The 24,851-nt window shown below is 43.9% G+C and overlaps 1 protein-coding gene across 11 annotated transcripts in view; it reads left to right on the forward strand.

The window, feature by feature from the left end:
• The first annotated feature begins 1,113 nt into the window (after window positions 1-1,113).
• GKAP1 (G kinase anchoring protein 1) overlaps window positions 1,114-24,851 on the forward strand; it is a 42,466-nt gene continuing 18,728 nt past the window's right edge. For 2 of the 11 annotated variants that reach the window (XM_037901790.2, XM_043546484.1), the window contains exons 1-3: window positions 1,176-1,377; window positions 14,699-14,970; window positions 18,828-18,971. In XM_037901790.2, the coding sequence (XP_037757718.1) occupies window positions 14,752-14,970; window positions 18,828-18,971 (363 nt within the window). In that variant the 5' untranslated portion in view covers window positions 1,176-1,377; window positions 14,699-14,751. Of the gene's footprint in view, window positions 1,398-1,462; window positions 1,904-3,861; window positions 3,941-14,233; window positions 14,436-14,698; window positions 14,971-18,827; window positions 18,972-24,851 lie in introns of those variants that run through there. The other 9 variants (XM_043546478.1, XM_043546482.1, XM_037901788.2 and 6 more) reach the window with 9 other exon arrangements.

Consider the following 24,851-nt stretch of genomic DNA (forward strand, 5'->3'; position numbering starts at 1 on the left):
AGTACCAGGAGTGCTCTAGCCATGGAGTCAGAGCGCCAGTGTGGACGGTTAGTGAGCTAGGGCGCCCAGGGCTCCTTTAATGCGCTAAGGAACGTAGGGTGGGGCTTTTCCAAGGAAGAATGATTTTTGTGGTCAAAGCACTTCAGTGGGTTGGGTAGCAGATCAGTTCGTAGCTTTGTCAGAAATTTGTGCGTGACCTTAGGCAGATTACACTCTCTGTGTGCACTGGTTCCTCATCTGTAAAATAATATGCTCTCTTACTTACCCCTTGTCTAACTTGTCTCTTCTGAATTTAAACTTTTTGGGATAGGGATTGTCCTTACTTTGTAGTGGTGCTACACCTAGTACAATAGGGCCACTAATGTCATAACAATAAGACAACACAATGATCTGAAGGTAACAGCTATAAACTGAGTAAACAAAAATTAAAACGGGAAACCAGGGCAAAAAAACCTAACAGGACCCAGCTCAACTATAGCGTCTGTGCTTTCAGTCGGGGATAAGACTCGCTTATAGATCAACCTCACTGAAACTTGAACAATGTATTAGTTTAAGCCGCAACTGGGGCGACTCTCTTCCCCCGCCCCAGCAGAGGCCGAGCTGGGAAACCATCCCTGGTTTCACAGCAAGGCTGTGCCTAGCGATGCAGGATTCTGCAAGAGCAGGCCTGACGTGAAGGCAAACTGCGCCCCCGTCCTGCTGACGGCGCTGCTGCGCAGGGCGCTGACAGACACTGCAGAGCCGGCCCTCGCCACCAAGCCTGGCTGCTGCGGCCCAGTACCAGCTCCCTCCCTGGCAGCAGAGCTGGGTGGGAAGCGGGGAGAGGTCGAGGCCCATGGCGCGGCCTGGCTTCCCTTTCCCACCCAGCCCCCTGCCGCCATCGTCCTTTATCATGGATGGGAGGGGAGGGGAGGGGGGAAGTGGCACGTGCCTCAGCAGGTGGCTACCCCCGTACACGAAGGGAAGTGGTGCTTCATCAGAGACGGGCTGCGCGCGCCCCTAGCTTTCTTCCCTCGCTACGACGTGTTCTCCAAGCCGCCTCTGCCCCGCGGCCGGCTCATTAGGCATTTTGAGCCAGCCTAGTATCCGTACCAGCCCTGGATGGTTGCCTTCCGCTCGCAACTGTGCGTCACACGTCCTTTTTATTGCGCACGCGCTGGTACCGCCACTCTAGCCAACCAGCGAACGAGGTAAATAAACAAACCCGCGAGCGAACAAGGCACCCCCTCCCTTCGCCACCGCGGCGCGAGCTTCTCCGCAACTGCCCGGCCCGGTCCCTCGAGACCCGTTGTAACCGCCTGTTAGCAGACAGTAGTGACGCTGACAGCCCCTCCGCTGCTGGGGACAGAGTCGGAGCCTCCCCGCCCCGGAGAAGGAGTGAGTGCGGCGGCCACACAGTATGTCTCTCCGCCTGCCTCCGCGGGCCCCGGGGCTCCTCAAGCTGCCCCATCGCGTCCCCGCCCCGCCCCCTGGCTCCGATTATTCCGCGCAGAAGATGAGTATCCTGCCGTTGCCTCGCAAGCCGCGGCCTCCCCCGAGGAGGAGGAGGGACGGGCTCGGCGGGACGCTGCCCCTGCCGGAGTGGGGCCTGTTAGGGGCGGAGGTGTTACTGGCGAAGAAGCCGTTTGCGTCCGCGGCACTCGCCGCTGCTCTCTCGCCAGGCCCGAGGGAGTGGCACGAGCCCCGCCGCGCGCCCTCTTGCGCCGCTCTGCTGCTGCCTCTCGGGTGGGGGCTGCGGTCTCCAGCTGCTCCAAGCGCTGAGGGCCGCTGCAGCCGGGAGAGCCCTGCTGGGTCACGTCGAGCCTGTTCCCCTCCGGGGCCAGCCCGCCCGCCCTTGCTTGAGACGTGCAGGGCTTTGTTCGCTCCGCAGCTAAATCCTGCCGGCGCTAGAGCGGGTGTCTTGGTAACTAACCATCCCGCATCCGCGTGGGGATCCCGTCGGCCCGCGCCCTGGGGTTCGGCTGCCGCTGGCCCTCGTGCTGCCTCTAGTTCCCTTCTCTTGGAAAGAGTGACTTTGTCCAGCATTTGGCCTTTTTGATACACACAGCAGCTCGTTCTCCGCTGCCTGATCACTGCTTGGCCAAGCTCTGCCTGTTACCGCTGGGCCCTAGTATATGTAAAATAAGCCCCAGGTGTTCACGGGTTTGGAACGTTCATGGTGTGTAATAGGTTTCAGAGTAGCAGCCGTGTTAGTCTGTATCCGCAAAAAGAAAAGGACTTGTGACACCTTAGAGACTAACAAATGTATTAGAGCATAAGTTTTCATGAGTCGCTAAGGTGCCACAAGTACTCCTTTTCTTTTTCTGTGTAATAGAAACTTCTCCTGTTTGAGGACCTTTCCCAAAGCTTGAGCCAAATCCCTTTAGATGTGCTCTGGGACTGGGTCACTACAGAAAAATACTTCTGACTTTTTTCTTGAAACAAATCTAACCTTTTATAGAGAAGAATACAAGAAAAACCGCTAACGTTTGAAGCTTGAGATTTTGCTTGGTCATAGCAGACAATGAGCACTAATACCTCTGCTTGGCTGGCAAAAATGTGCACTAGGCAGTACCGGGAGCGCTCTAGGTGTGGAGTCAGACTTGGATTTACAAGAGCTAGAACTCTTAAATGTTTATATGTATGAGTATGTTTTTGGTAAAGGAGTGGTGCATGGATGCATGGTATGTTGAGTGTGACCTTTAAAAATTTGTTTACCTAAACATCTGTAACTTTAAAATTTAGCAAATTGATTTTCTTAATCTTGGGTTGAGTTTAAGTCTCAGTGACGTATCCCAAAACAAATCCTGGGTTAGGGAATACTTGTCTGGTGGTTGTAAAGTTATGATTATTTAGGATATATATGACTACTTAGTGATCAGAATCCTGAACTAAGAAAAGCTTAACCAAATCCTACTTGTATTATATCATCCCTTGCCCAGCTACATCACTTGGTTCTCCTACGACCTTTTTGACCACTTACATGGTATCTCCTGGCACTTTTTTCCGGTTTAAACCTAAAACCTTAGATGAGTTTAAACTTTTTAAGACTGAGGCTCCAGTCCTGCAACAAGCTCTGCATAGGTGGATCTTTGAGCCAGACTCCTTTGGCTTCGGCACAGCTGTGTGTGGGTGTATGGGTCCACTTGCATGGAGCTCATCGCAGAATTGGGGTCTAAGACCTTATAGGTTAATCTGTTTCAGCCGCTCTAAAGATTTAGAGTGGTTTAAGCTACTTAATGCAGATTTAAGGCCTATGTTAAAACTACAGAAAAGGGAGGATTTACAGGGAGAAGAGCACTGGTCAAGTGGCAGGAGGTGTTTTTCTTGATTGCACTCATAGTTATATGAATGCAGAGAAAAGGGAATATGCATAAGGTCTCCAGTAATAAGACACATTGAACTTTGGCTGTTTGGTGCTTCTTAGTGCAGAGTTTACTAATGATGATGATCAATGCCTGTTAATCTTTGACTGGTATGTGTTAGAGAATTGGGGACTTTCCTTTTGAAACAAAACAAAAATGCCCTACATATACACACACTGGAAACTAAATGTAAAAAAACTAAGTTAATGGACTGTTACAGTTGCACAAAGTACCTAAGACAGGAAATGTGAAAGTTAAGGTTGTAACCGCCCTTTTGCACGTATGCATTTGAGCTTATCACACATGATCATAGCTGCTCATGTGTATTTCCAGTTGTAAAAACTGCTACGCTGTATGGCAGAAATAGTATGTCATGATGCTAAAAAATATTTTGAGAGCTTGGAAATGTGAGTTTGCATTATTTAACCCTGCAACCTTTAAAATAAACAAACCTACTTTTCAAAAGTAATAGTATTTTTGAGTGTCTTAATTTTTTTTTTTTTTTTTTGCTGCCCAGATATGACACCTTAATGGAACTTGACGTTAAGAAGCTGCTGTGCACTATATTAAAGTTAGGCCCATTTAAGGTATTTCAGGTAGAGCATCCAAAATCACTTGTTACTTTTTAGAAAATCTTGACCAAAATGGGTAGATTCAGTTTGGTTGGATCAAAAATAAGCAGTTTTTAAATGGCAGTTTCTGTTCTTGCATTGATACATTGTTGTTTGCTATAAAAAGAAAATAAAACTTAAAAATATTTTAGGAAGGAATAAATAAGACTGATCACCAGGATCAAGTGCCTTACATTTATAATATACTTTTAGTAAATAAAACAATTCTAATGATGATGGTTACAAACTTACTGTCAGCCTACTGGATATACATTATACAACAATCTAAAAGGAGACTGCCTTGATATTTTTCATAAAGTTTTAAATGCTTTCTGCTCATAGCTCCTTGGATGTTTGACATTTAAATCTGTTGCCATAACGTTTTTGTCACAAGATGGATTGTTACAGTACTGTTGTTCAGGAGTTTTCAGATGCTGCTACTTTTAATGGAAAGTGTGTTCATACATAATGAAATTTACTGACTTTGCAAATGAATAAGAAGGGAAATGAGCTATATTTTGGATCTGCTAATATTGTCTCCTTGAAACAGATTGTAAATGTGGTGCTTTCCTATTGGCTACTGTGCTGACCTTTAGAAATGTAAAAGTATTCTACTAACACTAGATCATATCCATGGCAATTTGAAGTAGCCAACATATATAGGCAGCCCTTTTCCACACTATGCTGCCTCCTAATCTCTATTCAGGGACCCTTCTAATGCGACAGTGTAAAGGGCATAAATGCATTCTCTTCTGGAGCTAGGAACAATAGAAGAAGAATATGAGGGAGGAAAAGGCTTCTATGAGAAATATTTTTTTTATCCCAAAATAGACAGCGGCTTCTGTACTTACTTTTGATGTAAATAAGCACTTCACTCAGATACTGAATAGTTTTGAACTTTGTGGAAAGGCAGTCTGAGTCAGGGTAATGCAGACGGCAGGGTGAAACAGATGGCAGATCCTCTGTGTGGACTCTGTTAGAGGTTGTTAAGATGAGACCTAAAGTAACAAGTCATCCAAGTATAGGTAGACATGTATGTTCTGCCATCTTAAGTCGGCTGCCATACCAATGTCTGACATTTTGAGAACACTCAAGTCCAGGGCAACAATCTGAAACTTGAGCTCTCTGATTAAGGAATTTAAATTTGAGAGTCAGAATAACCTCTGACTCTCTTGAGGAATCAAAAAGCATTTCTAATAGAAACCCTTTCCTCCTCATATTATTCTTCTGTTGTTCCCAGCCCCAGAAGAGAATGCATTTATGCCCTTCATATAGTCTCATGAGAAGGATCCCTGAAGAGGGGTTGGGAGGCAGCCTAGTATGGAAAAGGATTGCGTATCTATGTTGGATTTGGCACAAGGGAAAGTATTCCTAACAGAACATAGGTACCTAAATATATACAGAACCATGTACATTCTGTCTGAGAACTCTGATCAGCAAATGATCTCTTATCTTGGTCCGTTGGGCCTTGAGACTTCAGCCATTTATGGTACTCCTTATGCTTGATTGAGGATGAAACCTCTGGGACACTGGGTAGCTCATCATTATGGTCTAAATATGGAAGAAATTATTCTTGTTAACAATACCTAAAAAGGTGCTCACTTGCCTCAAGTGATGGAATCATAGGAACATTATTCAGATGAGAATATTCCAGCCTCTTTCAGTGATCATCTCAGACATCTCCAATATTTGAGCACAGAGGTGTTTGATCTGTAGGGCGCAGTCCCGGGGGGAGAGTGCATGGAGTAATGTTCGGGAAGGCACGTTTGGGGGCCTGGACCAGCCCCCACAGGGGGCAGGGAGGGAGCGCCACCCAGCTGCCGGCTCTGCGCCCAGGGCTTCGCACATGGCTGTAGGCCTCCACTCCTGCCCCCAGCTGTGGCCCCAGCCTTCGCCCCCTTACACCATGTGCATCCCCGCCTCCCAGAGCTGCAGCCCTGCTCGGCCTGGCTCCATGGTGGAGCGCAGACAGGGGTAAGGAGGCGGTGTGAGGAAAAAAAATTGGGGACCACTGTTTTAGCTGATCAGATCAGTCCAGTCCTCCAGGATCAAGACAAGTGATCTCTAAAACAGTGGCAGGCTGGATTTTTTTCAAAAATCAGGGCATTCAGAGAGAGATTTCTTTTCTGCCAGATGCAAAAAGTTCTTCAGAGCAGGAATAGATAGTGAACAGCAGATGTTCTTCTGGAGTGAAGAACCAATGTTTTCTATGCATTTTCCCCAGTTCCCTCTAATAGCAAGCATCCTTCCCCATGTTTCTAGAATTCTGTCACGAGCTGTGACAATCTAGGGGCTTGTCTACACTTTTTTACATTTTATAGCGCTCTAACTTGCTGGCTCAAGAGTGTGAAAAATCACCCCCCTGAGCACAGCAAGTTTGAGCGCTTTTAAAGTGCGAGTGTGGACAGGCTCTGAGAGCTGGGAGCTCTCTTCCAGTGCTTGCACATGACACACTCAACGGGAGCGCTTTGAAGTTTCTAGTGTAGACGTAGCCTTAAGAAATCCCCTGTGCTTCTCTCGTACATATAGTAGTGAAGGTATTTTTGTTGTGCACAAAAAACAAACAAAAAACCCCACCCTCTCCAACCACAGTTCCAGTGTCTTCAGTGAAAAAGCACTTAGTTACGATTTCCTATAATGGTATTAACATGTTAGTCCTACTTTAGAAAAAGGTTTTATGAAAGATGTGAACATCTTTCCACTGAGTAAAACACCATACACATTCCTCCAAACTATATTTAATTCTCCCAGGACTGATAAAGCCCCCCTTTTTTTTTTTTACCCTCTGGGAGTCAGAACTCATTCCAATCTCTCTGAGAAGTTCACATTTCGTATCTCCATTTTCTGGAGAAGGGTCAGTGAGCTTCAGGCTCTTGTAGCTGATCCTTCCCTTACAATCTTCCATAAAGAAAGTGATCTTTTTGTCCTCACCCTGAATCCTTTCCCAGGATGTTGATGGAGGACTACCTTAATCAGATAATCTACTATTCTTTCCAAGACCTCACTTCCATATTAAGAGAGGTCAAGTTATACATCTTAAATGTTATGAGAGTATTACCTGTTTGCCAAAATAGATCAGTAGTATATCAAAACATCTAGGCTTTTAATTGCTTAGCAAGAGAACCATAATGCCATCACTTTCCAAAGCCTGTCCAAACAGACCAGGCTCGATAGAGTGGAGTGTTAAAATTTAGCAAAAATGTGCTACCAAGACTTGAGGCCTATTCCATTAGGAGATAGATTCCCAAACTTTTTTTGCTGAACCCTCCCATTAAGAGATTCAAGTCCAGTATGGAGCTCCCCCTTTCTAAGAGACACTATTTTTCCATAGTGCAGGAGGATTTTATCTTGGCTAATAACGTATTGCTTAAGATAGAGAGCACAATATGACTACTGTACTGCTAAACCTTGAACATAAAAGAATATTTGATGACCCACCTTTTTGTCTCAGTGAGTAGGATTAGCCTGTTTGCTAGTGCACAGTTTGTGCAGTTTCAGTCTGATTTCTGAGAGTTTCAACTGCAGATCAGTCTCTGTGTTCAAGCAGCTTTTATACTTACTTTTTGATGCAAATAGGGAAAGAAAAACTCATTTCACTCAGATATGTAAAGTGAACAAGTATTTTGATGGCTGTTTAGGACAATTCATGGAATTTTCTGAATTAAGAGCCGGAACAGATCAAGAGGCATGACTTCAAAATCATTTCTCAAAACAGAGTTAACAGCAGTGTCAGTCAAATTCTCCTTTATAGTCATGATAATCTTGGCCTTTGCTATTAAGTGTTCTGAAAATGGCTTTTGAAGCAGGCTTTGAATCAGGATTAGAATTTAAAATGACCCTGACTAATTGGATAATTGTTCTGAAATCAATAAGATAAATTTAAATAAAGGTAAGTGCAAAATGCTGTACTTAGGAAGGAAAAATCAAATGCACAACTACAAAATGGGGAATAACTGGTTAGGTGGTAGTACTGCTGGAAAGAATCTAGGGCAGGGGTTCTCACACTGGGGCTCGGGACTCCTCAGGGGGTTGTGAGGTTATTACATGGGGAGTTGCGAGCTGTCAGCCTCCACCCAAAGCCACGCTTTGCCTCTAGCATTTATAAGGATGTTAAATATATAAAAAAGTGTTTTTAATTTATAAGGGGGGTTTAATTCAGAGGCTTGCTACGTGAAAGGTGTCACCAGTACAAAAGTTTGAGAACCACTGATCTAGGGGGTTATAGTGGATCACAAACTGAATGAGTTAACAACATGGTCAGACAGCCTCCACTAGCGCAGCTGCCCAACAGGGAGGCCGTGGTACATGCCCCCCCCCTTCAACCCCCTCCCGCTTTTTCTCCTTGAGGCTCTCATGGCCTGCTACAGGGGGGAGGTGGGGGGGGGGCATGCACACAGGAGCTAGCAGCAGGTGGGGGAGTGAGGAGGGGAGGGGATCCCTGAGTAACTTTACACAAGTGAAAAAGCCTTCCAGAGACGTAGGCTAGTTTCCACTGGGAACGCTAAAGCGCTGCTGTGGCAGTGCTTTAATGTGGCTTGTGTGGTCGCGGTGCAGCGCTCTTAAAAAAAACCCTACTGCTCCCAGCGCTCTAAAAAAACCACCTCCACAAGGGGCGTAGCTGCCAGCGCTGGTGCACTGTCTACACTGGCACTTTACAGTGCTGAAACTTGCTGCACTCAGGGGTGTTTTTTCCCACCCTTGAGTGAGACAGTTGCAGGGCTGTAAATTGCCAATGTAGACAAGTCCCTAGTAGCAGATCACTGAAACTGTTAAAGGGCCATTAAAGTGGTAATGAGGTCATTTAACAGGTAGTTGCCAATGCCCAGGAAGCCTTTTGGCCACATTCAGCTGGCTTTTATGTTGTAGGAAAATGTGTTATTGGAGTTTAAAACAGTTTCCAAATGACCAGTCATTTATTCTCTGTATCCAGCAGAAGTATTTTTGACTAACTTCCTTCAAGGAGGAGCTGGCATAGCCAGTGAGTTTATTTCTTGATCTGATTGTTTTATTCAAACCCAGTTTAAGTAAACGAGTCTGGCAGGGAATTCTGTGTAAGAAGGGTTAAACTATTGCCTTAATGCAGGCTGTCAATGACAAACACTTTTTAAAAGGAGAGATTAGGCTTCAGTTTGGTGCAGGTTGTCTGGCTTTTCATCCCTATACAGCAGGGGTGGCCAGCCTTTGGCTCCAGAGCCACATGCGGCTCTTCAGAAGTTAATATGCGGCTCCTTGTATAGGCACTAACTCCGGGGCTGGAGCTACAGGCGCCAACTTTCCAGTGTGCCGGGGGGTGCTCACCACTCAACCCCTGGCTCTGCCACAGGCCCTACCCACATTCCAACCCTTACTGCCCCCTCCCCTGAGCCTGCAGTGCCCTTGCTTCTCCCCATTCCCCCCCTCCCCACTCTATCCCCCCGCGCACCTCCTGCATGCCACGAAACAGCGGATCGGGAGGTCTGGGGAGGGAGCGGGAAGCGCTGATTGGCGGGGCTGCTGGTGGGTGGGAGGCACTGGGAGCTAGGGGGGAGCTCATGGGGGACTGCTGACTTATTACTATTGCTCTTTGGCAATGTACACTGGTAAATTCTGGCTCCTTCTCAGGCTCAGGTTGGCCACCCCTGCTGTATAGTATATACCGAACTCCCTGCCACACAGAGGAGAATCCATCTGGCAATTGATCTATAGCTGTTGCTTATTCAGTTCCCTTAGGGAATGTTGTTAGTGCTTTAAGGTGAAAAGGAAGGAGGGTGGGGGTAGCAGCAGGATAGGGAGGTGAGTGGCGAGTCAGCTGCATGGCAGATGGGGGTGGTCTCAGGGCAGGCTGGGAGGAGTTTGGTGAGGTAGGGTGAGGAGGCGAGCAGCAGGTGGGTGGAGGGGGAGACTTTGCGGGGTGTGTGTGAAGGGGCAAGCCGCAAGTTAGCAGAGGACAGGGGTGGGACCTGGGGTGAAGTGTGGGTGAGGCTGTGGGTGGAAGAGGCAGGACAAGGAGCTAGCCTCCCCCCAAGGAAAGTTTCACCCACTACCCATGGTCAACAATGTGATGCAGTTGCAAAAGGCTAATATCCTGGGAGTATATTAACAGGGGTGTCACATGTAACACAAGGAAGGTAATTGTCCTTCTCTACTCAGCACATGTGAGGTCTCAACTGGAGTACTGTGTCTAGTTCTGGGTGCCACATTTTCAGAAAGACATGGACAAATTGGAGACAGTCCAGAAAGACCGCAATAAAAATTATATAAATGTTAGAAAATCTGACGTGAGGAGAGGTTAAAAAATGGGCATATTTAGTCTTGAGAAAAGAAGACTTGATAAGTCTTAAAATAAAAGGGCGGTTATAAAGAGGACCGTGATCAGTTGTTCTCCACGTCCACTGAAGATAGGTAGAACAAGAAGTAATGGCCTTAATCTGGAGCAAGGAAGATTTTGGTTATATATTAGGAAAACCCTTCTAACTGTAAGGGTAGATAAACAGTAGAATAGGCTTCCAAAGAAGGGAATGGAATCCCCATCACTGAAGGTTTTTTAAGAACAGGTTGGATGAACACTTGTCAGGGATGGTGCAGGTTTGGTCCTGCCTCAGCGCAGGGGGCTGGACTTGAGGACCCATTGAGGTCCGTTCCATCCCTACGTTTCTATGATATCTTGCAATTCATTTGCCTCTCTTTTGGGAAAGTATTTCTGAATTGTGTGAAAAACTGATACAAATGTTCCAGAATTATATCTTCAACGTCTGGGACCAGCATTTCACAGTCCATAATGGCAGAAGACAGTGTCAGGAACATAACTAAATTGTCTTGCAGCACATAGCTACTCCAAAGAGCAAAAGTTTTTGACAAAGCTATATACTTTTTTTGTGCATAATTCAGATGTTCATTACAGTTCTTATCTTGCAAAGAATGGTTAAATTCATTGAGCTTGTCAGATACGTTGGTCAAATAATCCAGTAAAACCTGGAAGTGGTGATTCAGAGTTGATCAAAAACATAACAGGCACTCCTCAAGGAGTTGGCAGATTCTTTTGGTATCACTTTTGTGACTAGTAAATAAATGAAGCACAGCAGGTGGCAGTGCTCAATTTAAGGGTAAATTTGGGGAGTCCAGGCCTGCTTTCTACTTTAAGGGGCTACTCCACTTCTGACTTATTCAAATGGATGTGGGGGTGGGGGATGTTTTGGCCTCCTTACTACTTCCTGCTTGCCAGCAGCAAGGCCAAGAGCTACAAGGAAAACATGTCGTCCCTTGGCGGGGGGAGTTAGAATGCATTTGAGGGTGGTCTGTGGAGAGAGCAGAGTCTGCTGGAGTGATCAAGGGTCCCAGCGCTGGCCCTCTGTGTAGTGAGGACCTGGTGAGCTGGGGGCTGAGGGAGGTTTGGGACTGGGTGAGCTGGGAGGTGGGGACCAGGGGGTGGAGTGAAAGTCTGGGGGCCCTAAAAGGGGGAGAGAAGTCAGAGAATGGGAGCTGTCACCAAAGGGAACCAAGGGAATTAGGGGCTAAAAGCCCAGTCCTGGGGGAGGTGGGTTGGGGAGGGGAATCAGTGGAAGAGATGGGGATGGCACAATTTAGTGTAGGTGGAGAGGAGCAGGGGAGCTAGGGATGTTGGTTGGGTGCAGAAATCAGGGAAAGGTAGGTTAAAGGCAGAGGCAGTAGGTGGGGATGGAGCAAAAGGCAGTTAAGGATGTAAGGAAGGGATAGTGGCAGGCAGAAGGGGACTTACTGAGTGGAGGAGAAGGTTGGGTAATGGGAGATGGAGTTAGGGGTAGGGTAGCAGAGGCAATTAAGGATAGGGGAGGCAGGGGAAGAGGGTTAAGCAGTGGGGGCAGGCAGGGAGAGTTAGAGGTAGGTGATTAGATGGGCAGAAGGTGCAGGTTGACAGGTGAGGAAGAAGGAGGCAGGGCGGAAGGGAGAAGACAGTCTTGCTGCAGCTGGGCTTGGCTTGGCAGTGCAGAGCATGTCGGCACACGAGCCACCCAAGATATATGTTGGCACCTCACCCCATCCTGCCTTCAGGACCGTCTGCATCCTTAAGTGCCCTTTTACTCTCCCCCCTCCCCCGCCCATAACTCAAGCACTGATATGCAGAGGAGAGGGGAGCCCAGGACCAACAGGAGTGGAGAGAGGTAATCCCTATGGAGCAGCTGAGGAAGCAAACCTGCTCCCTGCAGCAGTCGGTTTCAACTGCTGGGACCCAGCACCAGATCCCCCTCCTGCAAAGGGAAAGCAAATGGGGCTGTGCTGAAGAGGCAAAGGTCAAGAGGGGAGAAGAAGGCTGCACCCTGGGAGGACTGGCACCCCTGCTAGATATAGCCTCTTGCTAACCTCAGGCCTTCAGCCTGGCTGTGTCCAGCATGGGGGAGGGGAGCTCTGTGCCCTGGGCCTGTGTATGTCTCAAGGACCTTTTGATGCCAGCTCACAGAGGGGTACAAAGGGGTACACCAAAAAGGAGTCATGTCAGGTCTTCACTAAAAGCATGTGTCACACTGGTGGTCATAATCATTGGGAGCTGTATATACAGGAAGTACTGTATATGAGGAGTTATGTATTCATGATGAAAATTATGTTCTCTAGGTCTTGTAGTTAAAGTACTAAAAGGTACTGTGTTGTGAGACAACCTTCTCCAGATGGAAGTGAGAGACTCTTGTCTCCCTGGTGGACCATTGTGTACTGAGTGTCTTACAACAGAGGTGTATTAGCATAGTGAGTCAAATGGTAACGAAGTGAAGAGTTTGTAGATTTTTCAGAAGGGAGATTAACAGGAAGAAGTAAAAAGGGGCAGGGCGGGAGGGAGAGAGAATCCTGTTTTCAGGTGAAGATCAAAGGCCTGGTCTGCTGTACATCTCTGGGTGCAGAGAGAGAGACTGGCATACTTGTGAAGACAAGCTGCCTGCAGGCTTGATCTTGTGCAAGAGAGATCTCAGCCATCCTGGTTGAAAACACTGGGGAAAAAGACTTGAGGTAAACTATCCTGTAGGAGATACAGGAATGTCCTCTGAATTAAATTCACACTCTAGAAAGTAAAAAAGAAAAGGAGTACTTGTGGCACCTTAGAGACTAACAAATTTATTTGAGCATAAGCTTTCGTGAGCTACAGCTCACTTCATCAGATGCATTCAGTGGAAAATACAGTGTGTTATGTCTGTTTTATATGTAACCATTTGTTTCCAATAATCTTACTTACAATCATTTGAATCTCTCTACTTTGATAATAAACTTATTCTTGTTTTCACTACAAATATATCTAAGGGCTATGTGTTAAGCAGAGTGCTGATCCTGAGTTTCCTTGTAAGCTGGGTTCTTTGAGAGCAGGGCATCTCAATGTTCGGTGGAACAGGGGCTGAGCGCTCCAGAGGGACACTTGGAGGACTGGGGGTGGCGTGTGCCTATCGCTAACCTAGACAGAGACAGTGAGGCCTGCGGAGATGTTGAAGGCAGTGCTTGTGTTTGCCAGAGGTTGGTGGAGTCAGGGAGTTGATCCACAGCAGGCACAGACAAAACTCCCTCGTGCTAGGGGCAGGTGGTAGCGAAGGGCCTCACAATCCTGCGTACCTTTGGGAAGCATCACACAGTGCTAAGGGCTGGGAGCAAGATTGGGACCCCTCCAACAGGGAGGCTAGTACTCCTGGGATGCAGCCTTCTGCTTCCCAGTTGCAGAGTCCCTACCGGCCTCCCCAAAAGAGGAGGGTAACTGCTGGTTGGTGGCTGCTGCAGCTGTGGCAGTTGGGGAGCCTGGGTCTCACTGACTGAGACCTGCACAGAGCCCATTTGCTTCATTTGTCAGACAGAGCCCCCTCCTGACCCTGGGCCTTCACCAGGTCCTCCTGCCACCTGATTACCTCATTGTGCCCCCACACCCTTCCAGTTATTGGTAAATAACCTCTATTTCTTCTTCAAGGAGCCTCTACACTGGGATAAATGTGACTTTGATGGTATGCCTTAGATGCATTCACATAACAGAAATCTGTACGACTGCAACTTAAAGCTCATAATGCACATTTACAAAACTTTACTCCTTACATTTAGCCTCAAGATCTGGTGCAAAGTTTGGGAGAACAGTATTACAATCTTTGTTCAGCTAGAACTCCTCAGATAAGCTTTTTGTGGGGGAGAATACTGCTTGCTAAACTTCTAAGAAGTGAGAATATACAGCAGCTCCTTGAAGAAGAAATAGAGGTTATTTACCAATAACTGGAGCTCTTTGAGATGAGCTTGCCTCTACAAATTCATACTACCTGGCCACCCACTTTCCTTCCCTGGAATCATGTCTCTTTGCTGAACTCTTAGGTTCAGGTCCTAGGAGATGAGGCTGTAGGGGTGCCTCAACCACTTTTATACTCTGGCTTCCAGAACATTAAGACCAGTGAGAGAAGCAGGCAGGTGCCACAATGGGCACTGCTTCTAGAAGATTCTGTTTGCTGCATCATTGCTACATCTTCTAAAAGTGTAAATGTGCGTAAAGGCTTATCTCAAAGAACTCCAGTTACTGGTAAGCAACCTTCACTTTCGTTGTTCTTGTTCATATATTAATACTAAAACATTACATTATAATTATTAAACTATCGAAATAGTTAATTCAAAAGTAAAATGAGCCACTATTTTATCCTGAAGCCTTTTGCCCCAAAATTACATAAAGCTTGTATAATTGACAGGTCTGAATTGTTGATGTGAAGGCATGTGCTATTGCAAAAAGTTTTTGTACAGCAGAATAGTGTGATTCCTTTATTCTTTCTTTTGTTGCTACATTCCCAGGAAGCATTTTCTTTGAATAAGAAGTCATCCTCAAAATAATCTCAAACCATACAATGGCCTCAGCTGTAATCAGTTCAGTTCCCACTACTGCATCTCGCTTTGCTCTATTACAAGTGGATAGTGGTAGTGGTTCTGATTCAGAGACTGGAAAGGGAAGAAGTGGTCGAGGTGCTGGGAAGTCTCAAGCTTCAGGGGGAAAATCAACTACAAATGAGAAGAAGAAAGAAAAGAGGAGAAAAAAGAAGGAACAGCAGCAGAGCGAGGCTAATGAGGTAGAGAGGCTGTTATATTTTCAGTAACATACAAGGTGTGCAATTATGCCAGATACCCATATGCCTTGGGTAAATTGTTCATCTGTTAGCTGAGTATTGTGGCTATTTTTGTTGCTTTTGACATGTTACTTTGTAAAACAAAAGAATGTCAGTTTATAGTCATTAAAGGGTATTATTTTAAAAAATAAATTTTTTCCTCAAAACTTTGTTAGAGTTCAGTCACAACTACACTTCTTTAAATGTGGGAGGCTCTTGACTAATCAAACAATTAGATTTATACATTTAAGTGAAAATAATTTGGTTTCTTACATATCCCCCTTTCCTGGTCGCAGACCTTATTCAGCTGGAGATATAGGACAGACAGGGAAACATTCATCTTAGGAAGTGGGAGCTGGTATCTTGTAGTTCCTATAGGATTTTTTCCTTTATATCCAGAAAGGGATGGAGAGGTCTTGGAACAAGTTGGTAGAATCATAGGTTGTGGGGCTAGTAATGAGGGATGTGGCAGATTTTCTTTGACCTGGAATAGATGTTTCTAAACTGCAGATTCAACTTGTAGGACTTGCATACCAAATGAGTAATGGAACTCTTTAAAAGAACGCTTTGGATCTTATGTCCTAGAGTTGATCAAATAAACAGCCCCATATCCTGACCATCCCTCAGTTTCTCTTTCCTCTAGCTTCAGTGAACTTGGAACCCATCCCCTTTCTCTGCATTGGGACAGTTTTCTTAGTTAAACTTTTTGATGGTTAAGTTGTTGAAAATATTCACTTGGAAAATCTTACAAATGTAAACAAAGCTTCCTATAGTGAAACTGTCACCGCACCCAGCCATGGCAGATCTGGGGGGAAAGAAGCCAGTGTTCATGAAATGGTCTTGTGCTGATGTAATGTTGGACATGAACCAAGGCATCCTGTGTCTATAATGCCCAGAAGGTCATTTGAGGATGGGATGTCCTATTTGTTTACTTGTCTTCACACCAGCACATAGGGAAAACAATTGTAGTCCTTATGGAAACCTTTGCATTTCAGAGACTCTCCTGTGGGAAGTGTTGCAGATTCAGGTTGTTCAGCTCTTGGAATGATACTCACTATCTCTTCCCAAAAAAAGTCCTCTTGGCAAAGAAGAATCTGGCTTGTCCAGATTCAAGAGCTTTACATTTTTCAGACCTAGCTATTAGGGTACAATTTCCTCCAGTAGAGCAACAGAGTTCTCCAGGGATCTGAAGCTCTCAGCTCCTCCATTTACCAGGAAAAAAGCACAGATGTTCAGGGATCCAGTGGGAAGCAACAATCTTTCATTAGTGTCAGGTACTTTGTGCAGGAGTTGAGTTCTGATGGTCCCATGACACTGATAGCATCCTGTGATTCAAGGAGATCTGAAAGTCCTTCTGAATATTCGTAAGATGGCTAGAACCATTGGCTGTGTCTGAGGAGTCTTCAAAACTGGCTTCCCTGGTACTGTCTATACAGGCCTTGCAAAGAGAAATATCCCTGGAGTCTCCTTGGATCCAAGCCCCGAGTCTGTTATACCCACAATCTTTTTTCTGAAGCTTTGTTATCCCTGGTATAGAGGGCCTCTGAGCCCAAGATTAAACAGAATCAAAGATCCAAGGACGGGCATAGAAGTGCAATGCTTGGCAGCCTCAAACTGCTCCTTCTGGTGCAGCACGTCTGGTCCATCTACTCAGGCTTCTTGTTAGTGTCGCCTGTCTAGAACAGTTCCCTCTTTGACACATTGTCAAATTGAAAAAGTAGGAAAAACTTAGAAATATTTATTTTTAAAAAATTGGACTAATCCTTTTGGAATTAATCTTAATACCTATTTGTAACAATAATAGGTAAAACAATTTTGGACAAATGTGTTTTTAAACTGTGGTTTTCAATGTTGCACATGCAATTTTAATTCGAACATTTTCTGATTTTTTTTTTTTTTGTAAGTGCCTAGCCTTGCTGCTCCAACGTTATCAACACCATCTTTATATTTAAGAATTATTCGAGTGAAAATAACATCTAATGTTACACTACCTAAGATAAAATTGTAAGCTTCAGAGTTTGATGTATGCCATCTGGGGTCCAGAAAAATTGTATTTCCCCATCTTCCAGTGAAACAGTCTTTCAGAATTAGTTGCATTGTGGAGGGTCTTAAGTCTGTCTTTGAAACATCTGGAATTGACTTCTGTTCATGAAAATACACAACTGAGTGGACAGGTAGTCTTTTTGTTATGGTATTTCCTATGTCTGAGCACTTTCTGTAAAATAAACACAGGAGAGTCTAATAAAACTTAGAGTGAAGTTAGGGCTGGGAGGTCAGCTATGTACTTTAAATGTGAACCGTGAAATTCCTTGCTTTTGAGTTGGAGTCTTTAATGTTACTTTTCAACATATTATTTTGTAGTTATCTAAGGGCTTGTCTACACTTCCAAGTTTTGTTGACAAAACTTTATGTTGACACCCAACAGTCGAGAAAACAAAAATCGCCAAAGGGTGTTCACACTTGCTCCCTCTGTGGACAGATTATGTCCACATTGGGGACACCATCATCGACAGGGTGAGCAATGCTCTCTGGGTATGTATCCCACTGTGCAGTGTTGTGGGAAGGAAGAGCTGATCTCTGCGCATCTTGGGATTCTCTGAGTTCTCCCACAGCCCCCTCAGCTGCCAAGAGCAGCATCATGAGTAGCTCTGTGAGCTCTAGGTGCTGAGGAATGGCAAAGCAGCACAGCAGTCTGTCTCCCTCCCGCTATGGCTGTGTTCTTAGCTATGGCTGTGTTCTTAGCGCAGAACAGGAGCATTCCAATGATTTGCTCTTTGTTCCCCAAAGAGAGCAGCACACAGATACTTCCCAGAGCTTTGAAAGGGGAGGGGAGCATGCCTGCAGGGCAGCAGAGATCAAAACACTCAGCAGAGCAATCAGGGCAGGCATTGTGAGATACTGGCAGAAGCCAGTTCTGTGGACAAAACAATCAGCAGTGTCTGCACTGTCTCTTTGTCGACATTAAAGGGAGGGGAAAAGACAAAAGTCTCTTGTAGGGGTGGAAGTATTTTTTCACCAAAACAGGGCATTTTTCACTACAAAAGTCTCATTGTAGTATGTATGCTCTTGCTGCTTTGTCGCCAAAAGGCAGTTTTTGGCGACAAAACTTGTCAGTGTAGACAAGTCCTAAGGTATTTCTAAGGTGTCTATCACTATAGTATTCACATGCCAGAAAACAATTATAAAAGTAACTGCTCACAGATTGATGTAGTACTTAGCTCTTAAGTCAAGCATGTGCTGTATATTGGAAAGCTTGTCTTTTTCACCAACAGAAGTTGGTCCAATAAAAGGTATTACCTTACCCTCCTTGTCTTTGTAATATCCTGGGTCTGACACTGCAAACATTAAACTGTGGTAAATATCAGCATTATCAGCTATTAAAACTACTTTGGCTGTATTGGTTTAATTGGTGAAATGAATGTAAGTTATAGGCAGATCCCCTAAGGCTATGTCTACGCTAGAGACCTTACAGCGGCATAGCTGTACCCATGCAGCTGCACTGCAGTAAGGTCTCTTTTGTAGCTGCCCTATACCAAAGGGAGAGAGCTCTCTCGTCGACATAAGCCACCCTCTAAAAGCAGCAGTAGCTATGTTGTTATGAGAAGCTCTCCCACCAACACAGTGCTGTGCACAGTACCATTTATGCTGGCGAAACTATGTTGCTCGGGGTGTGATTTTTCATACCCGTGAGCAACATAAGTTTTGGCGACTATAAGGGGTAGTGTAGACATAGCCCAATTGGCATACTGTTTCTGTATAATGACTAATATTCTAGTAAATAGCAGCACCATTGATTTATATTCCTGTCTCTTGCTTTGCAGCTCCGAAATCTTGCTTTTAAAAAGATTCCTCAGAAATCCTCTCATGGAGGCTGTCTGTCTCAACATGAACAAACATTGCACAGCCCAGTGGAGAAAGACTCTCAGGAAGAAAATTGGCAAGAGTGGAGACAAAGAGATGAACAGGTAAAGCTTGCTATATCAAATTATTTTACTTGGTTGTCTTGCAGAGTAATGTAATACGAACTTCAAAGGTAAATGTGTGAGAGAAATAGCTATGGCTGAGATTTTTCAAAGCAGCTTGGAGGATTTTCATTCATCTTCCAAAAATTTTAATGAGACAGGGTGGGTAATGTAATATCTTTTATTGGACAAACTTCTGTTGGTGAAAGAGACAAGCTTTTAAGTTACACAGTGTTCTTCTGGATACTCAGGGAAGAGCTCTGTGTAGATCAAAAGATTCTCTTTCACCAACAGAAGTTGGTCCCATAAAAGATATTACCTCACCAACCTTCTCTCTCTAATATCCTGGGTCAATGTAGCTACAACAGTGCAAACAAAAAAAATTTAATCATAGGACTGGAAGGGACCTCGAGAGGTCATCTAGTCTAGTCCCTTGCACTCATGGCAGGATTAAGTATTAACTAGACCATCTCTGACAGGTGTTTTTCTAACCTTCTCTTAAAAATCACCAATGATGGAGATTCCACAACCTCCCTAGGCAATTTATTCCAGTGCTTAACCACCCTAACAGTTAGGAAGTTTTTCCTAATGTCCAACCTAAACCTAATTTAAGCTCATTGCTGCTTGTCCCATCCTCAGAGGTTAAGAATAATTTTTCTCCCTCCTCCTTGTAACAATTTTTTATGTACTTGAAAACTGTTATCTTGTCCCCTCTGTCTTCTCTTCTCCAGACTAAACAAACCCATTTTTTTTTTTCCAATCTTCCCTCATAGGCCATGTTTTCTAGACCTTCAATAACTTTTGTTGCTCTTCCCTGGACTTTCTCCAATTTGTCCACATCTTTCCTGAAATGTGGTTCCCAGAACTGGACACAATACTCCAGCTGAGGCCTAATCAGTGCGAAGTAGAGCGGAAGAATTATTTCTCATGTCTTGCTTACAACACTCCTGCTAATACATTCCAGAATGATGTTCGCTTTTTTTGCAACAGCATTACACTGTTGACTCATATTTAGCACGTGGTCCACTATGACCCCCAGATCCCATTCCGCAGTACTCCTTCCTAGGCAGTCTTTTCCCATTTTGTATGTGTGCAACTGATTGTTCCTTCCTAAGTGGAATACTTTGTATTTGTCCTTATTGAATTTCATGCTATTTACTTCAGACCATTTCTCCAGTTTGTCCAGATCATTTTGAATATAATCCTATCCTCCAAAGCACTTGCAACCCCTCCCAGGTTGGTATCGTTCGCAAACTTTGTAAGTGTACTCTCTATGCCATTATCTAAATTATTGATGAAGATATTGACCAGAACCGGACCCAGAACTGATTCTTGCAGGACCCCACTCGTTATGCCCTTCCAGCATGACTGTGAACCACTGATAACTACTCTCTGGGAGCGGTTTTCCAACCAGTTATGTACCCACCTTATAGTAGCTCCATCTAGGTTACATTTCCCTAGTTTGTTTATGAGAAGGTCATGCGAGACAGTATCAAAAGCTTTACTAAAGTCAAGATATATCACGTCTACCGCTTCCCCCCGCCCCCGGCCATCCACAAGGCTTGTTACCTTGTTGAAGAAAGCTATCAGGTTGGTTTGACACAATTTGTTCTTGACAAATCCATGCAGACTGTTACTTATCACCTTCTAAATGTTTGCAAATTGATTGCTTAATTATTTGCTCCATTATCTTTCTGGGTACAGAAGTTAAGCTGACTGGTCTGTAATTCCCTGGGTTGTCCTTATTTCCCTTTTTATAGATTGGCACTCTATTTGCCCTTTTCCAGTCTTCTGGAATCTCTCCCATCTTCCCTGACTTTTCAAAGATAATCACTAATGGCTCAGATATCTCCTCAATCAGCTCCTTGAGTATTCTAGGATATATTTCATCAGGCCCTGGTGACTTGAAGACCTCTGACTTGTCTAAGTAATTTTTAACTTGTTCTTTCCCTATTTTAGCCTCTAATCCTACCTCATTTTCACTGGCATTCACGATGTTAGATGTCCAATCACCACCATCCTTCTTGGTGAAAACTGAAACAAAGAAGTCATTAAGCATTTCCAGCATTTCCACATTTTCTGTTTTCTCCCGCTCATTGAGTTATGGGCCTACCCTGTCCTTGGTCTTTCTCTTGCTTCTAATGTATTTGTAGAATGTTTTCTTGTTACCCTTTGTCTCTCTAGCAAGTTTGATCTCATCTTGTTCCTTGGCCTTTCTAATTTTGGCCCTACATACTTGTGTTATTTTATATTCATCCTTTGTAATGTGACATAGTTTCCACTTTTTGTAGGACTCTTTTTTTGATTTTTAGATCATTGAAGATCTCCTGGTTAAGCCAGGATAGTCTCTTGCCATACTTCCCTCTACGCAATGGGATAGTTCGCTCTTGTGCCCTTAATGTCTCTTAATGTCTAATGGAAGACATGAGACAATCTCCTGCTTTGCTCGATCTTTACACTTAAATCTCTTGTTTTAAAGATTTTTCTCTGCTGTAAAAATCTTTTGAAGCATCTTTGCCATCACCCTTATTATCAAAAGAGCATTTCAGTTGGCTTATTCTTGGTCCTCTGATGTGCTGAGTTCACTCTCAAATCCAGATCCTCCAAGAGCAGCGCACCCAACAAGCCATAAGGCTACGAGGACAGTCACATCTGTCAATATACTTATTAATTGCAATAGATACCCCTATTTTTTTTAGTTGATATATTTACCAAAAGTAAGTATTCTGTATAGAGCTAGGGGTCACCAACATTTAAAAATGTAATAAAGCAGAGGCCACTGTAGTGTGTGTGTGTGTGTGTGTAGTGAGTGCCATTGAAACCTTTTTACCATGATTCCTCTTGGTAGAACTACTAAAGGCAGAAGTTACACTAAGAATTGTGATGGCTTCAAAATGTTAAAACTTTTAGCCTTGAGAAAAGACCATACATTTTCTTAAACTGATTGATGTAACAGTGCCTTTCTGCCCAATGATGTCAGTAGGAGAAACATTTATAATTAAAACTGATGTTCCTTTGTTGATTACAGTAGTTCAGTACTTCACCTAAATATTTTGTTGACTTATAGAATGTCAGTTTATTTTACCATTTAGTGCAATGCCATTCTGTTTTTACATCTTGTTTTAGGTGTGTGTTTTTACATTTTTCCTTGTTCTAGAATAGTGAGAGCTATATGAAGCTCTTTACAACATTTACTAATAGATACGTGATGATCTGGTGTCATTGGTTACTGGGTATCCGGATATCTGATTGTGTTTTCTCCTTTTATAAGAAAACTGATTCATGCAGAGTTGGTGACATCACAATTCTTTATGAATTATGCATTTTGAGATACCCCTGTACACTTGTAAGGTCCGCTTAAGGGGCGAGTATTGATGGTGACATGTCTTTAAAAGGTCTGTGTGAAGTTCAGGAGCTAGGTCAGAGTTCTGAAAATGATATTTGAGGATGTTAAACACCTATATTGACAGCTACCTGCACTTCATTGACATGTAGAGAGAGATTTTCAATCTGTGGCTCAACAAAGAGGAAGAATTTCAGAAATCCCATTTTGGAAGATGATCAAGTGTTAAGTGAGAGCAACATTTGGTGCATAATAAATTGTTGAAGATTGTTAATACTGTGATGTCAGGAGACTTTTGGAGGGGGAGGTATCAATTGTTTTTCAGCCTTCCTGTGCCTTCTGATTAGGTGGTTGGTATATCAAGCAATGTAGTAGTGACCGTAAAGTGCTTTAGAGAATTGCATGAAGCTTACAAGCTGCATGTCTCTGCCCTCCTTATTATAAAAGAGGAGAAACACTAAACCCTGGTTTAAGTATTTATGAATGTATTATTGAACAGTGGGACTGGATGGTGGTCATACAGTTGATTCTTAATTCATTTGTATTCTCAAGGCCCATAGGTTATAAAGTTGTCTCAGGTTTTCCTTTCACTTTTAAAAGTAATTTCATGGCTTTGCTATTGTCCTGAAATATACCACTCTGACTTTGGCGCCATGATAAGACACTTTTTCACTAGTGGGTAGTAGAGAATAGTATAACTAGATTGAGGCTATTGTAGCTTTTGCGATCAGAGCATGGACTGTTTGTTTGTGTATGTAGCATAGTATTGAGCACACTGTCAATTTCAAGCAATTGTTCAAGGATCACAGTAGAGGATGGGGAGTTGATACTCTTGGCACATGCTCTGCCCACAATTCCTGAATAACTAGATGTTTTTTCTAAGCTGATCAGTAATGAAATAACTAAAAATGTAACATCATCCTCATTAGGCTGCAGAGTTAACATCCCATTAAAAAAATGAAGTAGTTTACTTCTGTCACTGTGCTGTCTGGTGGTTTATATCTTGTAGTTTTTTCTTGGCTACTAAAAGAGCTAGAGGGTAAAACTTTCCAATTCACCTAAGTCACTTAGGAGCCAAAGTCTATGGGATTTAGACTTCTGAATGACTTAAGCACTTCTGAAAACTCCACCCAGAAACCCAATTTCTTGGAATGAAATATTAGTTTCTCCAGAGACTGATGGGGGGGGGGGCGGGGGGGGGCCACCACCAGGAATGTGTTTGTACTGCATAACACTGCATACTATCTAAAATTGAACCTTGGAGAGAATTTTGAGTATTGCTGCAAGGTGTACATGGGGTGAGTACCCTTAACAAGTATAGGTAAATTCCATATTCTCTGTCTGATTAGTACATGTTTAATAATAAAAACTTTCTGTCTTTAAAACTATTCCTTAATTTATAAACGTAATCACTGTTTGTAGCTGCTGCCAATAACGTCTGCCAGTGCTGCAATATATTCAATTGGCTCTTTGGAGGTAGCCGGTTAGAATGAGGGATGGGGAAGATTGTGAGAAAAAGGGATACTGGACCAAAAAGAAAAGGAGTACTTGTGGCACCTTAGATACTAACAAATTTATTTGAGCATAAGCTTTCATGAGCTACAGCAATGCTGAAGGAGAGACTTTAGTTTGTTTATACTCTGTCGTGTGAATTTTGAGACTAACAACAAGAAAACCTAAATATTTTCAGTAAATTTGCTAAAGTTATTTTATAGAAGAGCAGTGGTCCCAAACCTTTCTGTGGGACTAGCACATTCCTATTCCCAACAGACTGTGGCAGGCGCCATACACCCCACCGCCAAAATGCCTCCGAGAACCGGCAGCGGAAAGAAGCCTTGCCGCCAAAATGCCACCAAGAAACGGCAACATTTCTCAACGGATTTCAGCGGGCGGTTCTCAGGTGGCCGCGCTTGGTGGTGGCATTTTGGTGGCGCGGTGTCCTGCGGGCGCACACAACTGCCCTGGTGGGCGCCATTGCACCTGCAGGCACCGCGTTGGGGACCCCCGCAGTAGAGGATATAGCCATTAGTCTTCCAGTTTAAATCTCAACTGCAATGTAAATGTTTAAATTGTAAATTTTGTTTAAAATACTGCTCCTACAGTATTTGGAAAATATTTAACTATTAATAGAACAGAACAAGGTCCTAAAGCTGGTAAAGGATTTCTGTTCATCTTAGTGATGGCATTCGTATTGCAGTAGCACTTAGCTCCAATAACTGTTTGGGCTCTTCTGTGCTAGACTCCGTACAAACATTTAAGGAGACAGTCTTTGTCCTGAGGAACTTACAGTATTAACTTCCACATACATGTTAAACATTGCCTTTTTATAACTTTACTCCTCCCCCCACCACCCATCTCTTCCTTTTTTTCATTACTTTAATTTTTCAGGACAATCGTTGTGCCTTGATTTTTTTTTGGTAGACATCCTTCTTGCTCAGGCTCAGATTCTGTTCTACAGTTGATACTAAATTGTAGCCATAGAATAAATTATGCGCTATTACCCCAAACAGATACCTGCATACTGGCAGTCTCTCACATGT

Source organism: Chelonia mydas, chromosome 5, assembly GCF_015237465.2.
Source record: "Chelonia mydas isolate rCheMyd1 chromosome 5, rCheMyd1.pri.v2, whole genome shotgun sequence".
In the NCBI taxonomy this organism is placed as follows: Eukaryota; Metazoa; Chordata; order Testudines; family Cheloniidae; genus Chelonia; species Chelonia mydas.